Consider the following 16,609-nt stretch of genomic DNA (forward strand, 5'->3'; position numbering starts at 1 on the left):
ACATCCCCAGTAGGAGGTGTGCAAGAGGCAGCTGATCGATGTTTCTCTCTCATCGATGTTTCTGACTATCTGTCCCTCTTCCTTCCTCTCTGTAAAAAATCAATAAAATATATTTAAATATATATATATATATATATATATATATATATATATATATATATATATATATATATAGTGGAATACTTGCCCAGCCGGCGTGGCTCAGTGGTTGAACATTGACCTATGAATCAGAAGGTCATAGTTCAATTCCCATCAGGGTACATGTCCGGGTTGCAGGCTTGATCCCCTGTGGAGGGCATGCAGGAGGCAGCCGATCAATGATTCTCTCTCATCATTGATGTTTCTGTCTTTCCCTCTCCCTTTCTCTCTCTGAAATCAATGAAGGCATTTTTTTTAAAGTGGAGTAATTTATTCTTTCCTTTTATTTACCTAGTTTTTAAGAATATAATTTGTTTCTATGCCATCCTCAGAAGGTGATCAATTAGTATTTTTGCTGAATATGAACTCTTTTTTTGCTGGTTTCATGAACTTAGAGATTGAAACATATTTGATGAGTTTCAATCAATTGCAATGATCTTTGTTGCAGCTAAAATTACCTCATCTTCAGGTTGGTTTCTAAGTCCTTTTGATGTGACCCTAGTGCCTTGGATAGCTTTTTTGTTATCAAGTATGACAAGACATTCTAGGCTCATCTTGTATACAGTGTCTGTAATCAGCAATTTCTCCGAGAGGTCCCTTTATGTTTTTAAATAGAAAATAGCATTTCAAGACTAAAATCTTAGTGTTAGATATGCTCTTTGTTACTAGATTAGTCTTTGTTTCTAGGCCTTTCTAGTGGATAGAACTAGGTATGTTATATATACAGAATATAGTGTATATTAATGTATACGCGTGTATATGTGTATGTATGTGTACATACATACTAGTATACATTTCTTTCCAAAAATAAAACATCTCTTGAATTCATACTGATATTTCCAATGCAAATACAGCATTTTGGAGCTTTTACTTAACTTCTTCTATATTACATCTGTAGCTTCTTTCTTCCACACAGAGATAAAATTCAAAGATTCTGTAATTGCTGGTTTTCACACAATCTAGCATCTCACAGAAACTGTCATGTTCTTGTGGCCCTCTTAGGTCAGTTCCCATCTCCTTGGGCCCTCTTGTCCCTGGGGTGGGGAAAGGAAGGAATTAGGTCATCTCTTGGGTACTCCTTTGGGGCTGAGTCCTCCTGGACGACAGCATGTCTCTCTCCAGAAATGGTTTAATTTACTCTGCCCTATAGAGGGACCTAGATTTCTCTCAGAGTCGTAGTTGCACAAAATACTCTATATGTTGGCGGCCTGAGGATTTTAATGGACAGGGATCGTGGGCTAGTAGAACCCTATTCAATTTACCACTTTCATAAAGGGGACTTCATGGACCCCAGAACAGAAAAGAATCCTGGAATGCTAATCCCGAAATCTAGGTTTAAAGCCATTTACTCCATTGATTGCCATTTTCCCTTTCATGAAAGTTCCCATAAATATGAGGATTTAATGAAAGAATAAACGTAAAACACCAGGCGCACGGTAGCTACGTTCTCGGAAAACGGCAGCTTCTTTCCTTCCTTCTCTGGGCCTCAGTTTCCCCAGCTAGCCCATCTAAACTTGCAGGCATTCCCCTTCCTCCCAGCCAGCCTCTCCCCTGGCTCCTGTCCCACTGCGCGGGTTCCGGCCGCCAGGTGGAGCCAAAAGACCGACACCGCGGCCAGACATCGCACATGCGCACTGACAGCCGTGCCCGTCTTCGCACGCCCTCGTACGTCACTTCCGGCGCGAGGGGCGGGGCCGGGCGGGCCGGGAGTGCAGGTAGTTCTGCGCGTGCTGCCGGACGAGGCTCCCGCCGCCGACTGACCCGCGCTCCGCCCCGTAACCGGGCCGGTGAGTGCCTGCGAGCCCGTCCGTGGCCCTGGGGGCCGGGGAAAGGGACCCTTGAGAGGGAGGGATAACCGGAAGTGGGGGACCCGAGGAGAGAGACCCCAGGAAATGGGGACACCTGGGGAAGGGGTGACAACCGGAAGTGGGGGGTCTCGAGAGGCTGCTCCGGGACGTAGGGTCTGTGGGGCTCCAGGAGCGATGGCATCTAGACCTCACCTTGTTTGGGTGGCGTGGGGAGGAAGGTGATGCTCACAGGATGATGGACTCAGGTGAGGAAGATTCATGGCTCCACCCTAAGGAATGGGGTTTGCACTCCTTCCTGTTCCCACCCATCAGCTCTGTGCCTGACAACTGCCCAGACCCTGGAGATTGGCCCGGAGGCAACATGTGGAGTGTAGAGCCCGCTGGGTGTGTACCCCGGGGCACATCACTTACCTTCACATCATCAGCTGATCGTTCTGAGCATCTGTGAACATGCCAGGCAAATTGTCTGCCCCCATGGAATTTATATTCTAGAGGGCAGTTTCCTCCCTTTGTAAATGGGAGGGGTAATAGAGCCGTCACCAAATATTGTGAAGATTAAAAGAAAAGTTCTTATCACCATGCTCGATACATGGTAAAATGCTCAAATACATATTATCTCTTCATTATTACACTGTAAGTTAAACTTCCTAAGGCAAAGAATTATATTGTTCGCTGTTGTATGCACATTGCCTGTGAGCACAGTGCCTGACTCATATGGTAGGTGATCAGTGATTACTTGATAATGAAAGGTTGGTGAAACACCCTGAGGAGTGTTTATGTCTTAACACTGGACTGCCATTTCTGAAAGAAATAGGTGCTGTGGAACACTGGAGGGAGTTACCCTAGGGCAGTGGTCGGCAAACTCATTAGTCAGCAGAGCCAAATATCAACAGTACAACAATTGAAATTTCTTTTGAGAGCCAAATTTTTTAAACTTAAACTTACTCTAACGCCACTTCTTCAAAATAGACTCGCCCAGGCCGTGGTATTTTGTGGAAGAGCCACACTCAAGGGGCCAAAGAGCCGCATGTGGCTCGCGAGCCGCAGTTTGCCGACCACGGCCCTAGGGCAATGGTCAGCAAACTTATTAGTCAACAGAGCCAAATATCAACAGTACAACCATTGAAATTTCTTTTGAGAGCCGAAAACCGACTTCTGAGCATGGGCCACGAAGTTTCAATCGCACTGTACGTGCCCGCCCGCACGTGGTATTTTGTGGAAGAGCCACACTGAAGGGGCCAAAGAGCCGCAAGTGGCTCGCGAGCCGCAGTTTGCCGACCACTGCCCTAGGGGAATCAGGGAAGGCTTCACAGACATTGAAGCTGGGTCTGGAAGGTGATGAGTTGTCTGGGTGGGAACAAACAAGGAGAGGAAATTCCAGCAGAAATATCATAAATGCATGAGGTGTTCTGAGAATGGTGGGACATTAGTTTGTTTTGACCGGCATTTAATATGCATTGAGAGGTGGGAAACTAGGAGACAGGCTGAAGAAAGACACTGAGGCTGTGGCATGGACATGTGGCTAGCCCATCTAAACTTGGCCCCAGCTGATTTTATATTCACTATCTTATTCTTGGAATATCTAAGGCAGACAGTCTTTCTCCTGGGTAAGCACTGAATTGGGATTACAGGCATCTGTGATAACTCCCATGGAAACAGAGCCCAGGGTGGGTCCTGTGAATCTATACTTGTTCCATTCCTTGCTCAGCATACCTCTGCCAAGCAGATTAAACTCATTCAACAAATATTTATGGAGCTCGGACTGTGTGCCTGGCATCCTGTTAGGTGTTGGGTTTAAGGTGATGAGCAAGACAATTGTGAATGTTGCTCACAAATTGCGTACAGACAACAATGGAGTGGGAGAAGTGCTGTGTCAGAGAGCTGTGGGAAGGCTCCTAATCTGGCCTGGAGTCCGAGAAGGCCTTCTGCTTCAAGCACCGTCATCTCTCACCTGGATTATTGCCGTGGCCTCTAAATGGTCTCTTCACTTCCATCCTCATCCCTTTCCAGTCCATTTGCAAGACAACTGAACAGTCCTCTTAAAATATAAATCTGGTCTTGTCACTCTACTCAAAACCCTCTTGGCTCCCACCAAACTCAAGGTCAACCTTATTGGCCTACAAAGCTCTGGTCCAATGGGTACCTCTCTAAATGCATCTGCTAGTACTCTCTGCCTTGCTCATTTGGCTCTAGTCACACTGGCCTCTCTGTTCCTCGAAAAAGCCAGGCAGATTCCTGCCTCAGACTTTACACTTGTTCCCCCAGATACCTACCTACACAACTTGCTCCCTTGTCTCCTTTGTCTTTGCTCCATTGTCACTTGGGTGAGGCCTTCCATGACCACCCTATTTACAATTGCAACTCCTGTCCCCAGATACATCCAACCCCCTTCCTGCTTTATCTCTCTCCATAGTGCCTATGGAGACTATATATAGTTTATTTTGCTTATAGTGCCCCCCCTCCACACTAGTATCTAAGCTCATGAAGGCAGGATTTTATATTCACTGCTGCATGCCCAGTGCCTGGAAGTGGGCCTGGCACATAGTAAGTGCTCAATATTTGTTGAATGAATAAAGTGGCATCTAATTGGAACTTAAGGATGAATCAGTCAGGTGACGAACTAGAGGACGAGCATATTAGCTGGAGGAAACAGGATGTGCACAAGACAAGAAAACACCTCTGGGAGGAAGTGAAAGAAGCTGTGTAGGGCTGGAGGTTAGAATGCAAGGAATGGAATGGCAGACCTGAGATGCAGGGCAATTAACCTGGTCACAAGGGCTGCTGTGCACTTGGCGTGACTGGCTACATGCAGAGACCCCTGAGATGGTCCCTGCCTTCCTCGTTGAGCTCCAGGGGTGCAGTGACAGCCCATGGACAAGAGCTTGGGCTTTGGAACTGGACAGCCCTACTGCTATCTTATTCTTGGAATATCTAAGGCAGCTGTTTTTTGTTTCTGTTTTTCACTTGATAAGTGTGTTGGTTCTGGTCTTCTAAGAAGCAGAAACTAAGATGAGATTAGACACGCAAGAAACCCATTGGCAGCAACGCCCATGAAGCATAAAGGGAGGGGAGCTGGCCCTGTGAAGGAGGTTCGGGCAGTAAGTCTCGGACTGCATGCAGGTCCATGAAAGGTTCAGCTGGCCAGACTGATGGGGGGTCCCCGAGGCAGAGAGTTACCTGTTAGAGGAGTCCCATGTCTCAGTCATTGGCTGGGGGCAGTCTGTGCAAAGTGTGAATCCCCTGGATGGTGGATCCAGGGGGAAAGCAGCTGGGGCCATCCGTCAGTTATGCTTCACCCCAGCAGGAGATCTGATGAGTTCAGTTTCATAACCACCATGATAAGTCACATTGCATATCGTAAAAACAATTCAAACATTACGTTAAAAAGCCTCTCCCACCTCAAATATCCAGTTCTCCAGTTGTTCTCTGGGAACTATTGGCAACAGTTTCCTGTATCTCTTCTCAGAAATTTTAGATGTATTGACAAGTGAATATCTGTATATATTTTAAAAACATAAATGCAATTATTTTTATTGATTTCAAAGAGGAAGGAAGAGGGAGAGAGAGTTGGAAACATCAATGATGAGAATCATTGATTGGCTGCCTCCTGCACGCCCCCTACTGGGGATGGAGCCTGCAACCCAGGTATGTGCTCTGACCAGGAATCGAACCCTGACCTCCTGGTTCATAGGTTGATGCTCAACCACTGAGCCACACCTGCCAGTCAAACATGATTATTTTATATACATTGTTCTGCAACTGCTTTTTCCTCCCTCAGCATATCAGCTTATAAGTTCTGCCTGATTTCCATGACCGAATAGCATTCCATTCATATGGTGATATTACTTAACCCAGTGGTCAGCAAATTGCGGCTCGCGAGCCACATGCAGCTCACGAGCCGCGGTTTGCCGCTCTGTTGACTAATGAGTTTGTCGACCACTGACTTAACCAGTCTCCAACTAGTAGGTAATTAAAGTGTTTCCAGTCTTTTGCCATTATAATCCCACAACCTTTGGGTATACAGGACGGCATTCTAACCACCTGAGCCACCCGGCCAGGGCTAAATTTTGATAGATAATGACAAACTGCCATCCGAAGAGGTTACCTAGTTTATTCTCCCAACAGCAAGCATATCAGAGTACCCATTTTGCATTTTGCCAATCTGAATTTCAGAGTTGTTTTAATTCACATTTCTTTAATTACAAGTTACGTCGAGCACGCATGCATACATATGTGAGCAAAGCCATGGTATAGGGTGAGGAGTGTGTGTTTCCTGCTGTAGGTCTGGGTGCTTCCATAGAGATTCCAACTTAATTCAGTCTGGGGTTGGACCTGGGCACGTGGTTCAGATCCAGTTCACGCCTCCACCCCAGCTGAGACGCAGTGCTCTGAGGTTACTTGGCTTAGCAAAAATGTTCCTGTCCCCCTACATCAGCTGCCCTGGGGTTTGAGATGACCAGTTAATAATGCTGCACTTTATTAATCCTCTTGGGGCATCTGTTTTGACAGGCATCCTGGTAGCTAATGTCAGAAGAAAGTGACTCTCTGAGAACTAGCCCTTCTGTGGCCTCACTTTCCGAAAATGAGCTGCCGCCAGCACCCAAGCCTCCTGGCTATGTGTGCTCGCTGACGGAAGAACTGGTCACCAAGGCCAGGGAAGAGCTGCAGGAGAAGCCGGAATGGAGGCTTCGAGATGTGCAGGCCCTCCGTGACATGGTGCGGAAGGACTTCCCGAACCTGCGCACCTCTCTGGACGATGCCTTCTTGCTGCGCTTCCTCCGAGCCCGCAAGTTTGATTATGACCGGGCCCTGCAGCTCCTGATCAACTACCACAGCTGTAGGAGAAGTTGGCCTGAAGTCTTCCATAACCTGAAGCCCTCGGCCTTAAAAGATGTCCTCGCTTCCGGATTCCTCACCGTGCTGCCCCACACCGACCCCCGGGGCTGCCATATTCTCTGCATCCGCCCAGGTATTGCCCTAAGCTGTTGCGGGGTGCTTGTGCACAGCCTCAGTTTGGGATGTGTCTGTCCAGCCGCTCTCTCCCTTTCCTTTTCCGTTTTATCCCCTCCATGTGTTAGTCAAGGCCTTTTGATGGCAGATGACAAACCCTACTCAACCTGGCTTAAGAAAAAAGGGAGGATTTAGTCTGAGGAGACAGGAGCATCTCACAGAACCAAGCCCACACCTGGAGCCAGGAGTCAATTCAGTTTTACCCAAACTGCATGGTTAGCATGGGGAGAGGTGGTTCCCCAAGGAAAACCAGGGCGATGTCCTGAAGGTAAAGGGACACATCTGATGGCAGAAGGCATAGATGGCCATTAAGATAAGTATTATTGCCCCGGCTGGTGTGACTCAGTGGTTAGAGCATCATCCCCCGCACCCAAGGGATGTGCCATCAAGGGCACGTACCTGGGTTGCAGGTCCATCCCTGGCCCTGGTCTGGGTGCATGTGGGAGGCAACCAATTGATGTGTCCCTCTCACATCGATGTTTCTCTCTCTCTCTTCCTCTTCCCCATCCCCTCCCTTTCACTGGCTCTAAAGATCAATGGGAAAAATATCCTCAGGTGAGGATTAGCAAAAAATAAAAATAAAATAAGTACTGTTATCCCATTCTATTTATGAGGCGATGTAGGCTCAGACTAAGGAAGTAACTTGCCCAAGGTGTAACTTCAGAGTTCTCACTTTTGACTTCAACACAGTTGCATTTCCATTTCAGGAGTTAAGAAATATCAGCTGCTGCTGAAGGTGTCCGATTTCCTAACCTCAATAGAGCCATGCCAGTAGAATATCATCTTGCTTTTCTGTTTTTAAAGGAAAGTGTTAGCACAGAAATAAAGCTTAGCCTGTCTGATTGTTTGTATTTTTGAAGCATACTGACCATCTCTTTATGACCTTAGACAGATGGATACCGAGCAACTATCCAATTACCGAAAACATCCGAGTCATATACTTGACATTAGAAAAGCTCATTCAGTCTGAAGAAACCCAAGTGAATGGAATTGTAATTCTTGCAGACTACAAAGGAGTGAGCTTATCAAAAGCATCTCACTTTGGCCCTTTTATAGCCAAGAAGGTGATTGGCATCCTTCAGGTATGGCCCCCATTTGTCGTATGCCTGTTCTGTTGTTTTGGCTTTCCCCAGGGCCCTGTCCAGTTACCCATGTGATATACACACCCCACTTCCCGCTCCTACAATCAGAAAAATACGAAAGCATTCAAAGTTCTATTTACCACTCCTTCCCATGAGGGTCTCCAATAGTTTCTGAGGTGCCTTTAATCTAGGCAAGATCAGCTTTCGGACAAGACTCCAAAAACCAGAGCAATGCTCTCTGCTCTTTTTTTGGTCAAGGAGACAGAGGAGAAATTCTCCTAACAAATGAAACTGAGAAATTGTGTTTCTGCCCAAGGTGATAGAGCCTGCCATGCCACCCGTGGGACCTGGGGGTGGGGAGCCCTGTTGGACTGTTTGGCCCGATGCTTTCACCCCTCAAGCTGTGTCTCAGAACACAAGTCACTGAGAACCATCCGGTTCCTTATATATCTTCACAGTGTGTAATGGTTTGCAAAGCACTTGTACCGTCATCATAACCCATTCAGTGCTTTAAGGAATCCTTTAAATAGACAAGTCAAGAATTATTTTTCTTTTTCCGTTAGGCGGGGAAACAGACCTAGCAAATATAGTGTGGCCTAAGTCTCTCCGGCTTGACTCCTAGCTCATTCTGACCCAGCCCATGGGTGCTGGCTCTTGTGAGCTGTGGAGACCAGAGATAGAACAGTTCTCAATGTGTTTGAGGCCCTCCTGTGCCCCAGGCTGAGTATTTAAACATCAGTGTCACATTTGGTCATTATCAGGAGTTTGAATTCTGGCTTTGAGGCAGCGCTCTCTGACTTTCCTTAGCTTCCACTCTTTTGATGCCTCCTGCTAAATCCCATGTAGATTTAAGGGTCAGTATAATGAGTTTAGATTATTGTTTGCTGTAAGATGATCTGAGAGACAAAATTCCAGGGTTAAATAAATTTGAGAAAAATGGTAAAGCAAGTTCCTTCCTTGTGAATGTCACTGTAAACATTTGCATTTAAGGCTCTGAACTGTCCTGCAGTTAAAGGAAATCTCTTTGACTATATTTAGTTTGCTATTCTCAAACTCATTTACCTCCCATGGAACGCTTTTTTACATCACACCTTGTAACATCCTGAGAAATACATTTGGGGCAGCTCTGATTCAGAAGGTCTGATAGTTACTAGATCCACCCACATAGGCTCAGACCACTTTTTACCTTCCTGTTTAGCCCCTACTTGGGTTTCTTTGACGAAACCTTGAGAATCAGACCAGACTGAATAAGATTTCACTGGGGGAGGCAGGCTGTGGTAACAGACAGTTTGCAAATACTCCCTATGTTCTAACATCCCCTTCCCTTCCCCCACAGGATGGCTTCCCCATTCGGATAAAAGCGGTCCATGTCGTGAATGAACCTCGAATATTTAAAGGCATTTTTGCCATCATAAAACCATTTCTGAAGGAGAAAATAGCAAACAGAGTAAGTGATGGTCCTACTAACTTAAGATACTTTAATTTTGTTTCTGCTTCCTTATTTGTGACAGCTATAAATTTAATTGTGACATCAATAAACTTATCTTAGCTTATTATTTTTGCCCTGGGAATATTAATTTGGAAAGTACAATGAACAATCCTTTCTGTGAAGGGACGAAGAATAAGAATATAATATTTAACAATAGAGAGAGCAGAGCCAGGATTGTTATCTAAGAGCTTCCTTGCTCAGGAATCAATTAGACCTTTCCATGTCCTGGGCTGGGCATTGTAAACCAACATTATATTTTACATGTAAGAGGATGGAAAAGGGTAGTCATTGGGCAGGTGGTTAAGAAGAGTTATGGAGATTTCTTACTACAGCTCCTTGGGTTTCAAAATACTATTTAAGCCTTCCCAGTTACCGAATTTGTTGTCTTGCTGTATAAAGTTTGTGGAATAATTCAAGGTTCATGAGGTAGTTGAGCTTTTAGCTTAATTCTTATTTAAGAAAGGGTAAATGACACTTGAAAAGATGGAAGAGCCTTTTCCAGCACCGTGATTGAAATGTGGTAGGTGGTAGTTTTCCCCTCCTTAGGCCAAGGAAAACTGTGATCACTCCAAAGACTGGGGTCTTGAATTTTATTTATTTATATATATATATATATATATATATATTTTTTTTTTTTCAAAGAGGAAGCACAGAAAGACAGAATCTCAAGATTGCAAGGGAGAGAACTTAAAATCCAGATCTCCAGATCTTTTTCTGAAGATTTTTTTAAAAATATTTTTTTACTGATTTCAGAAAGGCAGGGAGAGAGAGATAGAAACATCAATGATGAGAGAGAATCATTGATCGGCTGCCTCCTGCATGCTCATACTCTCCACTGGGGATCAAACCCACAACCCTGGCATGTGCCCTGACCAGGAATTGAACCATGACCTCCTGGTTCATAGGTCAACACTCAAACCCTGAGCCACACTAGCTGGGCTCCCTGAAGGTGTTAATTCATCAGCTCAGGGGTAGAGCCCAGGAATCTGTGCTTTTAAAATCTCCTAGGAGATTCTGATGCACAGTTAGGTCTGAGAACCACTAACTTAGTGGCCTCCACACCTGGGTTTGAGCCTGTGTTGGTTTCTGGAGCTCCTATTTGGAACTTACTTTTTCCAAAGCAGCCTTTGGGCCAAGTCTTTTTTTCTACATCTGTGAAATGACCTTATTTGTGGCCCACAATCTTGTTCTTTTGGTCCTTCATATGTTCATTCATTCAAAAATATTGATAAAATACTACGTGTGAGTATGTTCTAGATAAAATAGACCAAATTCTTGGTCCCCAGGAAGCTTACATTCTAGGGCAGGGGTGGAGAATGTCTGGTCCACAGGCCATATAAAGTCCACAAAATAATTTGGTCTGGCCCTGCCAAGGCAATAGGGGTGAGTCAAATGTTTGATCAAATATAATAGGCTTATTTTTTTTTCAAATATATTTTATTGATTTTTTTACAGAGAAGAAGGGAGAGGGAGAGAGAGTTAGAAACATTGATGAGAGAGAAACATCTATCAGCTGCCTCCTGCACACCCCCTACTGGGGATGTGCCCGCAACCAAGGTACATGCCCTTGACCGGAATCGAACCTGGGACCCTTCAGTCTGCAGGCCGACGCTCTATCCACTGAGCCAAACCAGTTAGGCAACAGGCTTATTTTTAAGTTAATAATTTTGTGTGGCTTGAGAATGATGTTAAAAATATCCAAATGGCCTTTGGCAGTAAAAAGGTTCCCCACCCCTGTTCTAGGGAGACAGACAACGAATTATATGTTACCTGGTATTAGAATGTGATGAGTGCAATGGAGAGAAATGAAGCAGTGAAAGGAGTTAGTGAGTATGGGAAGGGGGAAAGGGTTGTAGTGTTCAGTGGGGTGGTTAGAGGTAGCGTCATTGAGAAGTTGGCGTTTGAGTAAAGTATTGAAAGAGGCAATGGAATGAGCCTTACAGATCCCTGGGACCAGCAGCAGCCTGATCTGGGGTGGGAGCGCGCCTGGCCTACTGGAGGAGCAGCAGAGGGGAAGTAGGAGAAGGGGGAGGTAGAGAAGTAACAGGGCTAGATCATATGGCCTTTGGCGTTTAGTCTATGAGATGGGAGCACTGGAGAGTTGTACAGAGGAGAGGCGTGATCTGACATCCACCGAAATGAGCTTAGATTGAAGTGGGACAAGGGTGCAAGCAGGGAGACCGGGAAGGGGGTTGTTGTGGGAGTCTAGGTAGAAACGATGGCATAGTACCATTAGAGTGGCAGTGAAGTGGTTGGATTCTGGGTATATTTTGAAGGAGCAGCCAACAGGGCACTTGGTATAAAGAAAAGAAAATTAAGGATCCTCAAGCTTTTCAAGGAACTGGAGGGGTAGAGTTGTCATCAACCATTTCTTAATTCATTCAAGATATTTGAGCACATAGCATGAAGGAGGTTAGTGAATTACTGATTAACCTAAGGCCAGGTGTGTTTTCATTTCTTTCCCCTCTAGTTTTTCCTCCATGGGTCTGACCTGAACTCTCTCCACACAAACCTTCCCAAAAGTATTCTCCCCAAGGAGTACGGGGGCACGGCTGGCGAGCTGGACATTGCTGCCTGGAACGCGGTGCTGCTGGCCTCGGAGGAGGACTTTGTGAGAGAGTTCTGCCAACCTGTCCCCGCCTGCGACAGCATCCTGGGGCCGGCCCTGCTGCCCGAGGGGCTGACCTCAGATGCGCAGTGTGATGACTCCATGCGGGCCGTGAAGTCCCAGCTGTACTCCTGCTATTAGCCAGTCCTTTGTGAGCATCACCAGCTTTAAGTCCTTTCCTTTTTTCCTTTGGGGAGGCACATGGAGAATTTTAGGTGCCATGGATTCTTGCTCCTTGTAATTAAGCTGCAGCATGGAGGAAAAGCTGAGCGTGAGTGAAAGGGCATGCCCTTGATTACTTGAATTATTCCATGGAAGACATGGAAAACGTCCCCACTGATTCCCAAATTTGTGGAATCCCAGTTTGCAACCATTAATCTGGAAGTTGTATCTGGTTCTTAAACATCTCAAAACAGGAAGAATGAGGACCAAAGTCACTTTGATCCCATCTTCAGGAGAAACCAACCCGATTGGCCAGTCAGCACTCTATGAAACACTTGGGTCAAGCCTGCATGGTGGCCACTTGTGAGACTTTAGGAGTTTGTGTCTTTCCCATGAACCCTAACTCCAGACTTCTGTTGCTCATCAGGAATCTACAAGCTTTCGGCCCAGGCCCGTTGCCATCATGGGTTTGGAAAGCACCTTACCTGAATCAGGCACACAGCGGGACATCAGCAGCTTGACCAGGGACTTCCTGGTCAAGTTCGGGAGCCAAGACTTCAAGCACCTGTAGGATTCATTGGTTGAATCTTGCAGTAGAAACTTGTTTTCCCAAATCCATAAAGCCTTAGTCCTGGTTCTCAACAGAATCATGCAAGGTCCTAGAAGTATATAATTTTATTCAACCTAAAATACTGGAGGCCAGGCCTGTGTAGCTAAAAGAATGCTGGCCTAAGAATTAAGAGACCTGAGCTCCAGCCTCAGACGTGTGGCCATGGATAAGACCTGGGCCACTGTGAGCCTCAGTGTCCTCATCTGTAAAACGATGTGAAATGAAATGACACATAGGGCCCTTTGGGCTGCTGGGGTTCTGGGGTTTGGTTTCGTTATTGGACATTAGACATTGCTTTTCCGCCTAGAAAGAGGATTCTCTAGAATAGATGCAAGTGGCTGGATCCTGTTTTCTGTGGTACACCTGGGCCTTTCCATTTGGCCCTGCCTTTTTTTAAAAAAATATATATTTTATTGATTTTTTACAGAGAGGAAGGGAGAGGGAGAGTTAGAAACATCGATGAGAGAGAAACATCGATCAGCTGCCTCCTGCACACCCCCCACTGGGGATGTGCCCGCAACCAAGGTATATGCCCTTGACCAGAATCGAACCTGGGACCCTTCAGTCGGCAGGCTGACACTCTATCCGCTGATCCAAACCGGCGAGGGCTGGCCCTGCCTTTAAAGAAACAAGTATGTATATTCCTGGAACTCAGTGATACCAACCTCCTTTTCCTAGTGAGGGTTAAACTTGAATGGCTTTTGTGAGGGCAGGCAGGTGAGATGACCAGGTTCTTGTATGAACTCCATCCCTGAGATTCTGGTGGTATAGTTGTAAAGCTGGCAGCAGGGAATGGTTAAGTTACTTGGGATTCTGAAATTTTGGTCTCTGGAATTGAATACAAGGGCAGGTTATTGCTGGGTCACTTCTGAGGGCCCCTGCCCTCCCAAACACCCAGAATTTCTCTGTTGTGGATGGGCTCACTTTAGTCTGTCCAGCCAGAGCGGATGTTTGTTCAGCATTTCAGTACTTTAGACTCATCCTGTCAAGAATTTAGCCTTTGCCCAGGCATCATATTAGGTGGTTCATCTCGTGGCTTTTGACTTATTTTCTTTCCTATTCGTTCCATGTAAATGATGATGTTAAAGTAACCAGTACTATGTGTTGTGTGTGTACCTTCTCTGTGCACTTAGTAGGCCACCAGGCAAGGTGGAAGTGAACAGTACACCAAAATTCAAAGGCCTGTCTGTTGCAAATAAGCTGTTCATCTTTATAGCACTTTAAAAATGTCTGGAGAGGTTGTTGATAGAAGTTATGTACCTCATTAGTGCCAATTCTAGGGAAAGTTCTATTCACCATAGATACTAACCCTGGATCCTCTAGGGACCTGGCTGAGCTGAAAGTGTCAAAATGCACACCCCTGGCTGCCTCTAGTTCCTTCTGACAGTGATGGTGTGACCAGCATCGCTGAAAAGATCTAAACAGGACAAGTGGGGTGGCTAATGCAGGTAGAGGTTCAGGACCCATCTGCCTGGATGGGAAAATTGGTTAGAGGCTTTCCTAGTTCCCAAAGAGATTTTTTTAAAAAGGAAAAAAAAAAAATAATTGAAAACAGCTAGACAGAGAGAAATGAGTTGCTCAGCCCCACCAAGTTTCCAAGGTTGAAACTGCATTCCTTGGCATGCCTTTGTCTAGGTGACTTCAATAGGAGTGGCCAAGCTCACCTAGAGAATCATCTCAGAGACCAGGAAGGATGCTGGTCAGGCCTTTGTCATTGGACCCAGGAGCTGTTTCAGCTTCTGAAAGGAGTCAGAGCCAGGGTTTGTCCGCCTGCCTGCCTCCTAGAGCTGCTGCTTTGTTGTGGCTCTAAAGAGGGATCCAGTAGTTTGGCACCTGAGGAGTCTGAAGCAAGCTGGGAAACCAGGGCCTCCCTGGGTGAAAATCAAGGCAGTCTGTGTGTGGCTTCACCAAGCATTTCCAGTTTCCCCAGCAGGAGGACGGGAATGACCAAGGGAGCGCCCAGGGAGCCACACTCATTAGTGGAGGCACACAGACCGCACAGCAGTGAACAGGGGAGAACGGAGAACGGGAAAAACTCCAGCCCATTTCACAGGCTCCTGAAAATGAACTTGCCCCACAATTCAGGGTAGTGCGCAGAGCAGGGAATGGAAAAGAAGAGTAAATCGGGAGACCTGAGTTCCAGCTGTACCTTGCTGTGTGGTTTTGGGTGAGCCACTGCACACCCCTGAATCATTCTATTCTGTGCTAAAAGGGGATCATACCCTGACTCTGAAACCTTTCCCAGCATCCATCATCCTGCCCCCCACCCCCGCCCCCGAGCTGGGTTATTCAGGAAGTACCTAAAACTTCCAAATGTAGGTTTAGGTAATATGGGGGTTTTCTTCCTCCTTCCCCCATACTGCTACCCAAAAGTGTCTTTTCTTGGAATCCCATTCTACCTTCATGGGGAGGGGCTGAAATCTACAGAAAGAAATCTACAGAAACAGCCAGAAGTGCAACCCTGGCTTCCTCTTGAGCTTCCTCTTATTTCATCCTGCTTTCACAGGGAGCCACCTGTCCTTAGGTTTATAAACACTTCAGCTTACAAGATACTTGTTTTCAGAATTCTCCCTGGTTGGCAACTTCTTTAAATGCCATCCGATTCTCAGATCAGTCATGGGATTGTTTTTTTCATTTGGGTAGGCAAATGAGAAGGTTGTGGTACTCTGGCATTATTATAATACCTCATATTAACGTTTTCAGCTCTTAAGGTTTTCCTTTGAAAGCTCTTTCATTTAGAAAATGATAGCTAATGTGTAAGTGTGGCTGTCCTGTGGCATGAAAGGGGTGGAGATGCCAAACATTGACTGTTCGGGAATGATGGCAGTTCTCACACTCCACTCCTCTCCTGGGTACTGGGATCTGTTAATTTTGTGAATTTCAAGTCATTTTCTTTCTGCTTTCTGGACTCAGAAAAATGGCTTGCTTGAAATGCAAGGAGCAGACGTCAGTCGGATATTCCTCCTTAGCACTTGCTCCATGGGGAAGCCCAGTGTGATTTGTGGATGAAGATGCTAGTGATGAATTTACTGTTTGCCAATTCGCTGCTTTTCCTTCCATCTCACTGGGCGACGTGTTCAGCTGGACAGCCAGTCAGCTGCCCTTGGGGATTCTTGCGGATGTGCCTCACCTCCTGGCACATCAGATGGGACCCTGTTACAAGTGAAATACTTGAAACTTTCCTGGGGCCAACAGCCTCTGACCCCACTCTGATGGGTGGGAGGTGGGCTAACTTTCTGACCAGATTGGGGCACCATTTCAGCCACTGGTCACATTCCTCATTTCAAACTGAAATTCAGTTTGGCTTTGAGTATAGGGACACATGGTGGTGGAGTCATCTACTTCAGTGTTTGTTTTGACCAAAAGTTTATTTTTCTAGTGCATTTTCTAAGTCAAAGTGGTGAAAACGTGTAATTTTAGTATGCATGACTGGGTCTCCAACAATAAAAACCCCTGTAAGGACAAACGTGTGTGGAGTCTCTTTGTGACAACGGCAGCTTGGAGTAAGGTTCCGAAACTCTTATTCCTGGCATGCAGGCCTGGCAGAGCCTCCCTGCAGCGGAGGCAGGAGGGCACTCACAGCACAGTGCGTCCTACAGACGCAGGGCTGCTGTGCTGGAGATCACGTGTGATTAGAAGACGCCAGTGTGTAGAAAGGAGGACGGAGCTGATGCAGTGGTGCAGACAGTGTGCATTTTTTGG

At 46.1% G+C, this 16,609-nt stretch overlaps 1 protein-coding gene across 1 annotated transcript; it reads left to right on the forward strand.

The window, feature by feature from the left end:
* The first annotated feature begins 1,822 nt into the window (after nt 1–1,822).
* Nucleotides 1,823–16,370, forward strand: TTPAL (alpha tocopherol transfer protein like). Its single transcript, XM_080685693.1, has 5 exons — nt 1,823–1,925; nt 6,456–6,915; nt 7,845–8,038; nt 9,375–9,485; nt 11,998–16,370. Exons 2-5 carry the CDS (start codon nt 6,471–6,473, stop codon nt 12,274–12,276), a joined length of 1,029 nt encoding a protein of 342 aa, XP_080541819.1. The 5' UTR covers nt 1,823–1,925; nt 6,456–6,470; the 3' UTR covers nt 12,277–16,370.
* Nucleotides 16,371–16,609: the final 239 nt, after the last annotated feature.

This window comes from Plecotus auritus (genome assembly GCF_963455305.1).
Source record: "Plecotus auritus genome assembly, chromosome: 8".
In the NCBI taxonomy this organism is placed as follows: Eukaryota; Metazoa; Chordata; class Mammalia; order Chiroptera; family Vespertilionidae; genus Plecotus; species Plecotus auritus.